At 42.3% G+C, this 11,793-nt stretch overlaps 1 protein-coding gene across 2 annotated transcripts in view; it reads left to right on the top strand.

Moving 5' to 3' along the window:
- Positions 1-3,278, top strand: part of LOC113470606 — a 27,532-nt gene extending 24,254 nt beyond the window's left edge. For both annotated transcript variants that reach the window (XM_026829162.1, XM_026829163.1), the window contains exon 2: positions 2,564-3,278. In XM_026829162.1, the coding sequence (XP_026684963.1) occupies positions 2,564-2,971 (408 nt within the window). In that variant the 3' untranslated portion in view covers positions 2,972-3,278. The remainder of the gene's footprint in view (positions 1-2,563) is intronic.
- The last annotated feature ends 8,515 nt before the right edge of the window (positions 3,279-11,793 follow it).

The raw sequence follows: 11,793 nt of genomic DNA, 5'->3' as shown, positions 1-11,793 counted from the left end.
GGACTATTCTGTATGATGTAAATAAAATATTATTAGGTACCTCAACAAAACTATTGGTTATCAGATGTTGATACTTGAGCTTGACTTTCGGGTCCCGCACAAGTCGCATCACTGTTCCATCATCCACCAAGATGTTACACCCATGTGCCGCACAGGCTATCGTCTGTCCCATACCCTCCTGAATGATCTTAGTGGTGAGATACTCGCACCAGCATTGCGTACAGAAGCGGTGACTGCACTCGAGTCCGGTCATCAGGGTTGACGGCATGTTGGTGAAGCAGATTTCACACTCTTCCGTGTTTGGACACCGTTTGGGAACCTGGGCAGAGAGAAAGGGTACCTACTTGATTGAAGACTTGGTAACTTTGTGAATGTTCATTCTAACTATTGAGTTGTACGGAAAACAAAAAATACTACTTTACCTTTTGTCAAGGGGTAAAGAGAAGGGTTGTTATGTAAGAACTTTCTTGAGAACAATTTTTAAAACGGAAATATGTTTTGTTAGAGCATTTAATATTGGAAATTGAAGTCAAGGTGTTTCTTGTTTTTTGATCTGGAACTTTTTTTTTAACAATGTACCTACTTATTTGGAAGGATATTGATGTTTGGGTGACCAAATTATAGTAGCATACCTTAGATTTACTAGATGTGGAAGGCTGACTGTTTTTAACTAGTGGATTGATAACTCTTGCCTCGGCAAACAACTGCTCTTGGTCTCCATCGTAGTATCTCTCCATAAGTTTCTCTTTATCCCATTTGAAGTGATTGAGTAAAATCCTTGTTGTGGTTGCGGGTATCTGGAAATTAAAATTACATCACCACGATCAGATTTAAATGCACATTAGGATTCTATGAAACTGCAAATGCATGTAAAAATACTTAGAGTCAACATGAAACTGTGGCCTTTTTCATAAAGTCAACTACTTAAGCACTTCTCATATGAGTCATTTTATATTTAAAGCCTTCCGTTGATTAGTAGGACAACAAACCTGTCCAAGACAATGGACTCATTTCAAACAAGTTAGAGCACGGATGTGTTGGTGTGTAAGTTCTCAATGGCTAAAATATTTCAAATCAGATTGCTTAATCCAATGGTTTAATGTAAAGCAACCCTAGATTGTGGCCCTGTCCATTATTAGGACAACTGTGAGACAATGGAATTGTTAGAAACAGGTACAGTGTTATGTTGGCGTGTAAGTAGGTAGGTAGGTAGGTAGGATTTTTTTATTTTATTCTTCAGATCAATTCAATCTCGAGCTCAATAAACTTTGAGCTGAACCCTCCTCGTCTAAAACTTTAGCAAAAAAGCTGAAGTTTGTGTCGACAGAGGAGGGAAGAGCTCAGGTCCATTAGTGACGGTGGAGTTTTACCCTCGATCCCAATACCAACCACGCACAACGTTTGCTTAACTTCAAAATGCTATCGCTGATCTCTGAAATTCGTATTGTAATAAACTGAGTTGTATGTAGAATAAAGGCTAACATTTTGGTGGGGCCTCTTTTTTTTTTTTTTTTTTTTTTTTTTTTTACACAATATGTCGCAAATATCAAGAGGATATTTGCGACATATTGTGACAAGCATCTAACAATGTTCAAACACAATTAAAATTCCTGTCCAAATTTGTAAGACCTTAGTTAAACTGCGGGAATAAAGGGACTTTTCAGTCTTATCCCAGCAGGATAAACAAGGAATATAAGTGGGTTCGAATCCCGGCCATGGCGGAATTTTTCAAACCAGACTTCTCCGTTCTTGGATAGGTATGGATGTAAAAGAATGTGCCTTGAAGTAATACAAAAGTGGTACCGAGGTACAATCTTGTAAAAAAAAAACAAAAAAAAAAAACAAACAAACAAAAACAAAAAAACAATGTTCTATCCTATTTACAGGGAATGACGGGCAGGAGTACCCGTGGCTTATCAAATACAACGAGGACCTTCGCTCAGACGAGCGCATCCAGGCCATGTTCTCGCTGTACAACACCGGTCTCCAGACTGTGAGACGATGTGTGAACCGCGAGCTAAGTCTAGCCACCTACAGGGTGGTCTCGCTAAGCGATAACAGTGGAATGATACAGTGGGTGCCCAATACGAGGGTACTTGGCGGTGAGTTACCCTGTATTTCAGTCTTCTCCCATGACGTAGAAGAAAATTCATTCCCTGGCTGGTATTCGAAACGGCAACCTATGGCTTTCTCCTATCCTGTCTTCTTTTTCACGTCACTTTGGGGACGATTAGTTCTTAGCAGCTACAGCTCCTTCTATCAAACTTCTTGAGCCCACCACTCACTATCAGGTAGACCTGACAGACGGAACTGTTCAGCGGTACGGGCCGTACCTGTCAGGTCTACCTGATAGTGAGTGGCTGGCCTAAGGTTATGTTTATGAACGGAGATGAGCTAGGCTTTATAGTTAACGCCAAGGCCAGTGTGTGAACTATGAAATGTGAATGAGTGAATGGATCTTGTTCTTATAATATAAGATTTATAAGTACAAGTAGTGCTCTATTTAGACTGTCAGCTTAGAACAAGTTGTTGCATTATACCAACAGTGTTTGTTTGATTTCAGTTCGATTCCATCACCGAGCGTAACATCCGTCTCCGCGTCATTCTTCTCACCATGGTGACCAGTCTCTCCGTCTACCCGATCACCATCCTGTCCCAATTCGACAGCCAGAAGCAACTCCTCCTCATAGCCGAAGCCATGCTAACCCTCGGCTACTACTACTACAACTGCCTCCTGTCCGAATCCCTCGAGTGGTCGAACTGTCTGGTCCGCCAGAGTATATATCAGAACAAGTGGTACGAGATGTGCCCGGAGTCGCGACGCATGATGCTGATGTTCCTACAGATGACGCAGAAGCCGCATCACATTAAAACGTTCGGCGGGATTGTGGCGCTGGGGAATGTGCATTACTTGAAAATGCTGAAGGCGACCTACTCGTTTATTCGGTTTATTAATCTTATCAAGAGATGAGATTATCATCAAGAGATAAGAATGGATAATCTTATCAAGAGATAAGATTATCCATTAGCAAAAAGCCCACTCGGAGGCTTAAGCCACTCACGATGAGTTATCGCATGCAATCATCGATCAGTGTGCAATCATTCGTAAGTGAATGGCAGGCATTAAGCCAAAGGATGTGTTGAGCTTCTACGAATCCATAGGCGAATAAACCTTAATAGGACCTTGGTGGCATAGAGGTGAAGGCGCTGGCCTAGTAAACAGGAGGGCGCGGGTTCAATCCCTCAGCCAAGGCATGGAATTTTCTTGTACATAGACGGGTGACATTCGTTCAATACAATTTTGCAGGAGAGAACCTTCATAGGGGAAAAGTCACAGGAGAAACTCTCATAAAAGAATGGGAGTATTTCCTACGATTTTTTTTTTCCTATGAAGCTTTCCTTTGCAAAATTCGTTGACACACATCGAATAGTGCAATTATGCCTATTTTCTGTTGTGTAAATAAATACCAGTTCGATATCTATAGAAAACGAGGAAATTGGAGGGAAATAGAAAACCAGGAAAGATATATGTAGGTACATAGCGATAGAATATGGTGGCGATGCTTTTTACATCGACCCATCAACTGATGGAACGATTACGGTTATGTATGTAAATAAACAGTGGCGTAGCGTCCATGTAGGGCGTGTATGGCGGCCATACACTCAAAATTTACTCAAATACCCTTAAATATTTATGAAGAAGTATGTGCATGACTTATGTAGTAATGTGCATGGTGATGGAAATTAGTGCCCTACACGCCTTACACTTGACTTTAGACCACGCTACGCCACTGTAAATAAATAAGTAATACATTAAGTAGTACGAGTACGTGTCTCTTCCGTACAGAGGACGTCAAAGAAAATATATTCTATTACATATGGTGTAAATGGAAATGTCTTCAAATTCTCGTTTTGTTATTCCATAAAACCCATAGGTAAAAATAATATACCGAGGGGTTGGGTAAGGTAGGGGGGGGGCGTGAAAAAATGAGAATATGCCCAAAGGGGGCGCCATGCAAAAAAGTTTGAGAACCACTGCACTAATGGGATAAATACTAGCAAGGTAAATACCTGGTCTTACTTCAAGAAGAACTTCCGTATTTCGATTTCGACCGAAAGATTGTAGTAGCAGAGGTCATTTCTCGGCCCGCATATGTCCTGATTATTGTACGGACCGTACGGGAAATGAGAGTCGATACCATCAGAGTCGGTGTACGGTTTCTATTGGACATTCCTGGGAGGGAGGGCGGATAGGGCGAGAATTGCCAGCTGGGAGAGAAAGAATCCTACAAGGAGATTCTGGTACTGTCCCATTTTTACTTTCCTCATCCTGTAGGAAGGAAAGTACTGTAATCGGAACCCAATCCCGGAATTGAAATTCCAGGACTGTATTTTCATTTCGGGATCGGGATTGTGATTTTCCATTCCCGGATTTTTGGGATTGATCACATTATTGCAATTTTATGGTAAATATTGGTTATTTTTCAGACAAGACCTTGGCAATTACAGTTCCCTCCATCAAACCTCTTTTTTTATCATCCCCAGGCGGCTACAGCTAAAGGTGCCAACACACCTCCACACTGCCATCATCACCACCACCACCAACAACTCTTCTTGTTTCAGAACAACTCAAGATAGATTTCTACAGGCACGTTCACGACCTGGGCTCCAAACTACTCCTGTGTTTAAACGATTCCCATTCCCACGTCCTAAACGAGTCACTCCGCAACAGTTTTCACGATATTCTCGGATCGTATGGCGTCGACTTGGATAGTTATGGGGACTACGATATGCGACAAATTCAGTCGTGTGTGTTCGGCGTGGTGGTTGACGGCTTGCGAAAGACCATTGTAGAGGATTCGACGTCTGAGTTGGGTAAGTAAGGAATTAACCTTTAGTTGTTGAGTTGGGGTCTACCAAACCCCACATACCTACCTACTTCATTTTTGTCTGACTTTACCACTACCTAACCTTGAGTGTCAGGAAAAATCTCACAAATTGAGGGTTTGTTCGATTCTTCTTACAAGGATAGTTATGGGGACTACGATATGCGACAAATTCAGTCGTGTGTGTTCGGCGTGGTGGTTGACGGCTTGCGAAAGACCATTGTAGAGAATTCGGCGTCTGAGTTGGGTAAGTAAGGAATTAACCTTTAGTCGTTGAGTTGGGGTCTACCAAACCCCACATACCTACCTACTTCATTTTTGTCTGACTTTCACACCACCTAACCTTGAGCCACCTAACCTTGATACCTACCTACTTCATTTTTGTCTGACTTTCAAAGCCACCTAACCTTGAGTGTCAGGAAAAATCTCACAAATTGAGGGTTTGTCCGATTCTTCTTACAAATGGTTTTCTTCTGACTCAATTATTTTATATCACTTCAAACTGTAGCTCCCTCGGTTATGAATCCAATGTATTTATTTGTATATCTTTTTTAAAATTATACCCACAGTACTCTATTTAGATTGAGTTGCTTTTTGTGCACGTCCACATTAGTCTACCAAGCCTTGCACATCTCATCTTTTACCATAGTCCTGTTTTTTCTTCTTCTTCTTCTTCTTCTCTTTCTTCTCCTTCTCCTTCAGAAAGGTTGTTGAAGCACATGAACTGTTTTCAGCCGATGACGCGGTCACGAGTAACGCCTCCGCCTACCTGGCTCTGGCCGAGTTCATCCGGACACACGCCCGCGTCAGGCCCGAGGAGTTCCCCGCCGACGCTGCCTTCGTAAACTGTTTTCAGCCGATGACGCGGTCACGAGTAACGCCTCCGCCTACCTGGCTCTGGCCGAGTTCATCCGGACACACGCCCGCGTCAGCCCCGAGTTCCCCGCCGACGCTGCCTTCATCGAGAGTCTCCTACGGGCCACCGCGTGCGGAGCGCTCAAAGCGCGCCAACTGTTTCCCCTACTCCTACAGCTGCCGGGACTGGCGGACCACAGCGCTCTGTTCCGGGAGAGAAGTGGGCAGGTCCCCGCCTGGATGTTTCTCCTGTGGCTCAACCAGATATTGGCCTATTTGGATCAAGATATAGGTAGGAATTGAAGCTTTGCCCGCCTTTCCGGAAACGAACCTTATCTGTTTGGGATAAAGTTCGTCCCGAGCGGGAAGCAAATCCGCGATCTAGCGCTTACAAGGCAGACGCGCCACCAACCAAGCTAACTAGGCTGGCCCCGAGCGGGAAGCAAATCCGCGATCTAGCGCTTACAAGGCAGACGCGCCACCAACCAAGCTAACTAGGCTGGCTATTATTATTATTATTAAAAACTCTTATCCCTAGTTCCATACACTGACTTTTAACCCATGCTCTCCCCTCCTACAGGTCCCCTTCTGTTACCAATAGTTCAACGTATCGCCACCGAGTATCCGAGCGCTGTCAAGCTTCCGTTCAACATTAACGCGGAGCGCTACAGCGCTAATCCGGCGCTAGTCGCGCTCATAGATCAGCTCAAGTTTAGCGCGCATGAGAGTAAACTGTACGGGAGTTTAGCGCTATGTACGCTGCCTGGGACTGTGCTCAGGTGTCACTTGGAACATATTGTGACCATGGACAAGACTAACTTAGACCAAGTAAGGAGTGTGGCATTCATCCAATACAATAGACCAGTTACTTAGGTGAGGTCTAGCTAGGGGACGTTAAACAGAGAGTATACTAGCGTCTAGCTGTGCGACTATAAGCAGGGAGGAGAACAGCTAACTCTAACCAGCCTAGCTAGCTGATTGTTTCAAAGAGTTCTCTCCGCTTGAAAAGAACAAGCACAAGTCCTCACGATGGTTGACTGCGGTTCAGGATGAGCCAGTTAAACATGGCTAGAAACTTGTAGAACACTTTTCGCGCGGGATGACGGATCAGTACCTAGGCTTAAGTCCTTATCACACCCGGCGTAGTTCGTTGACCCCATTCAGGGCTATGAGTGTATTTTAGAATATCGACTTCCACCGGCCGATACACTGTCAACTTGTAGAACACTTTAGGCTAGAAACTATCACCCAGTTGTATGGCTGAAAAAAGAGATATTTTTTCTATTTTATCATCACCTTTCGGCTATAGCTAAAGCCGCTACCACAACACCAACAACATATCTTCTTTTCTTCTTCTCAAAAAAATTAATAATAATAATAATAATAATAATAATTCTTTTTTCATTCCCTTCGTTTCAATTTCCAGGTTAATCAGGCAGTATCCGCCATGAACTCAGACTGTTTCTCTCTCAAGCCGGACCTTAACGATGCGGTGTTCGAGTTCTGCAAGAAATATCGTCGCGCCGTCAGCGACGGAATTCAGGCCGTGACTGCAAGCCGCTCAGTAGATAAACTACATCGTGTACTGGAGGATGTTAGGAAGAACGAGAAGACCAAGAGAAACTGGGAGTTGAAACAGGTTGGAATTAACTTCTTAGAATCTTAGTGAACTTCTTAGAATCTTAATGAACTTCTTAGAATCTTAGTGAACTTCTTATAATCTAAGGGTCGAATTTTAAAACCGGATTACCTTTTAGGGGCGGTTAGGCTTAGAGTGTTCGGAGAGGTTTTAAGTTTTTTTTTAAATTACTTTCAGTTCCTATCTTAGTTAGTCAAACTAATTGTCCAACATTACTTTCCCACATAGAATAGCTCTCCTAGAAGCTAATCCTGACCAGGATTAAATGATAATCCGAGTTTAAATTTCGGCCCTTAGTGAACTTCTTAGAATCTCAGTGAACTTGACATCAGGGGATCCCAAAACGAATATTTCCAACCATTTCCCGATTTTGAAAATTTGGACCGAATGCAATACTTTCATTACTAGTATAGCTCCGCTATACTGTAGTAATAGAAAGTAAAAAAAAATCCCAGGAATTATCTTCTATTCTCCCTATATATGTTCCGCAAAGAAATACGCGGTTCAGATTCTATCATGATGCGGCCAACAGAGCTCGGGACCTTTCAGACATGAGGAAATGTATCGAGTTCCATCAGAAAATGTTAGAATTCCGAGCTTTAGTAAGTAAGGTATTGTTACGCTGAGCCGACCCCATTTAAATAGGAAAAGGCTAGGAAGAAGAAGAGTAAGTAAGGTTTTGTCCAACATAGAATAGAATAAACCTTGTTTATCTTGCCTGAATAGGACTGAAAAGTCCCTTTACCCCAGCAGTCTAAAGGTGTGTCCACACATAGTCGACTGACCATCGTTGTCGACTGAACCGTCCATACTACCTCGATAACATAGTTCCACCTCGTCGATTGACGGCCGGTAGACTATGTTTGGACATACCTTGACCAAAGTCTCGTATATTTGCCACATAAAGGGACTTTCAATCTCATTTCGGCAATATAAACAGGGTATATTCTATATGTGGTTCAGGAGATAGAGCGATCAGTGTGTGAACTATGAAATGTGAATGAGTGAATGGATCTTGTTCTTATAATATAAGATTTATAAGTACAAGTAGTGCTCTATTTAGACTTTCCCAGGTGTCCCGCTATTTAAGTAGCTATGGCAGTGGTGGTGACGAGCAGGGACTGGAAATACCCGGTCAATATTCTGGACTAACCTGTCCCGTGCCTAGACATCACGTGAAAATAGCTGGGTTCAAGCCCACCATTCGAGTTATGCAGTCCCTCAAGAGACCTGTTCAAATTATCATCCTAGGTACGTACTATACTAGTGAATTACAATACTGTGGACTAGACTGTCCCTTGGACTCTGGACTAAACTGTCCTCTGTCTAGACATCATGTGAAAATAGCTGGGTTCATGTCTACCATTCGAGTTATGCAGTCCCTCAAGAGACCTGTTCAAATTATCATCCTAGGTTTATGGCAAGATGGCGGAGGAGTTCTTTTGAAGAGAAAGCTGTGGGTGGCTCGGGTGTGGCCGATCCTCATACGACACAAAACGACCTCTTCATATCTATTGTCTCTGTTGGAAGAACCCCAATTCTCTATGACTGGTTTAATTCTCTTTAGTTTGTTGGGGATAGGCAGGGCGTCCCATAGAGTTTGCCATTGGATTTTAACGAGTTTAGCGGCGAATGGTTTCAGATCCAGAGGAGAGCAGAGTTTCAAAGGCAAATGAGGGTTTTGTGGATTTCTGGCTGCGTTGTGTATCATTGTTACTTATGAAGTTGTGAAATCGAAAGATTTATAGTATTTTAATAAATATACAGTTTTAATTTTGGATTAGACTCAGTCTTTAAAGACATTTATTTGTTATTATTTTATTTATTTATTTATTTATTTTTTTTTTTTTAGTGACGGTGGAGTTTTACCCTCGATCCCAATACCAACCACGCACAACGTTTGCTTAACTTCAAAATGCTATCGCTGATCTCTGAAGTTCGTATTGTAATGTAATAAACTGAGTTGTATGTAGAATAGCCCCCTGGCAAAAATCCTGTTGGATACAAACACAGAGCAGCAGAATACAAAATTTAAAAAATAGGAAAAAAAAGAAAATAATGAACGTAAGTACTTCTTTTTTTTACCTGAGGTTTTTGTTCCATTTCAATTTCGTTCTGTTTTCCAACTTCAGTCTGTGGACTGAAACAGTGGTACATAGCAATAGGATGTTACAAAAGTTACACTTCTTCCTCTTTTTTGGTTCGAAATCTCCTCATAAATTGGCCTATAGTTACCTACCTTAATAAACCTTTGTTATTATAAGTGGGACACTAGGACACTTACCTACATCTACATACCTATATGTATACCTCCTAAAAAACTGCCTATATACAGTTCTGGACGATCTAAAGCTACTAACACAGATCTTATTTGAGGGTGAATACCTAATATTCTCCAGTAGGTTTATTATACCTATGTAGGTAAGTATAGGTAAATACATAAATATTTACCTATTTATGTATAAGTAGGTAGGTAATATTGTTTGCTTATACCTACCTCTTTACCTCGGGAATTTCATGTTTCCCAAATTACAAGCAGAGAGCTCAGCTGAGGTAGAAGAATATGTTTAACTTAATGTTTTCGAAAATTTCTGTTACCTACTTTCGTGTTTTTCTTCGATACCTAGGTATTTCTGTTCATTCAAGTGAAATACGAAAAGTTCTTTCAGTTTCCTCTCTACCAATCTACTTTCTGCTCTCCCAAAATTTCTCTCTCCCAAAATTTACTTAATTCTCTTCTTTTCCTGGTAAACAGGAGGGCGTGGGTTCAATCCCAGCTGAGGTATGGAATTTTATCCTCAATATAATTTGAGAATTTGACCACAATAATAGTAGTAGCCTACTGCTGGAGTAAAGGGACTTTTCAGTCCTATGCGAGCAGTATAAATAAGCACTATTATTATTATTTCTCGCCCCGCATATGTCCTGATTATTGTATTTATTGTACGGACCGTACGGGAAATGAGAGTCGATACCATCAGAGTCGGACGTCGGTGTAGGGTTTCTATTGGACATTCCTGGGAGGGAGGGCGGATAGGGGGAGAATTGCCAGCTGGGAGAGAAAGAATCCTACAAGGAGATTCTGGTACTGTCCCATTTTTACTTTCCTTATCCTATAGGAAGGAAAGTACTGTAATCGGAACCCAATCCCGGAATTGAAATTCCAGGACTGTATTTTCATTTCAGGATCGGGATTGTGATTTTCCAATCCCGGATTTTTGGGATTGATCACATTATTGCAATTTTATGGTAAATATTGGTTATTTTTCAGATAAGACCTTGGCAATTACAGTTCCCTCTATCAAACCTCTTTTTTATCATCACCAGGCGGCTACAGCTAAAGGTGCCAACACACCTCCACACTGCCATCACCACCACCAACAACAACTCTTCTTGTTTCAGAACAACTCAAGATAGATTTCTACAAGCATGTTCACGACCTGGGCTCCAAACTACTTGTGTGTTTGCACCCAGATCCAGGCTGTCGATGGCGGCACGGGGGTAACACAGGTAGGTCTTGTTGAACATGAACGGACCGCCGACGTCTAAGATGAGTAGATTGTAGGCGCCGCGAGATAGATAGGCTAGGGGAGAACAGTAAAGTTCCAAATAAAAACAGAGGTTAAGTGAATCGTAGAACTCAGAAAAAAGGGGCCTCTGCGGGGTTCTAAGCAATTAAAGCAATCCATCCCAAAATCTAAAGACTATAAAGAGCTAAAAACGTTGTGTTTAGCCCCAGAGATTTGATAGAAGGAACTGTAACAACGGAGGTCTTATCATCCCGAAATCAAAGAGTGGCCAATTCGACTGGCCTAGATACGGCTCTGCTGCCGAGGATAGTTAAGGAATTGGTTGATATTTCAGCGTTAAAGGCGGGACAAAAAAGTCTGACCTTTTACAAAATCACAACCATACCAAAACGACCATACCAAAAAAAGAAACAATCGAAATCGGCTATTCGTTTTCGTAAAGGAAAAGGTGTACAACTGCCCCTTTTGTGAGACGGATTTTTCGCTGTGACGTCACAACAGCACATTGGTGTTGGTGAAGCTAGCAAAATTTAACGATCACAAGGAGGTTGTACACTGAAGGAGAAAGTCTGCAATGTTCTGATTGTGAAGCCAAAAATCGGGGGAATATGAAATGTCGGAACTTGATAGTAAACAAGAAAACAAGACTACTTTACTGAATTGCAGTGCAGGTTTTCAGTTGCATAGTTTTCCTCCAAGCAGCCCCGGATTAAGGGGTGTTCAGACGGTTCCCCCGAACCGGGCGGCACGCTCCGGGGGGGTGGCATGCCGACGCTCAGCGACATTTCGACTTTTGAACAGGGCGCCAAATGAGCTTGATCCGGCCCTGCTTCCACCACTGTTCCATGCCTATATCACGGACACGGAGGGTAACTCAAACCCA

Source organism: Diaphorina citri, unplaced genomic scaffold (genome assembly GCF_000475195.1).
Source record: "Diaphorina citri unplaced genomic scaffold, Diaci psyllid genome assembly version 1.1 scaffold1692, whole genome shotgun sequence".
NCBI lineage: Eukaryota > Metazoa > Arthropoda > Insecta > Hemiptera > Psyllidae > Diaphorina > Diaphorina citri.
Note: the sequence above shows the minus strand (reverse complement) of the source record. Positions and strands in the feature narration are given on the sequence as shown.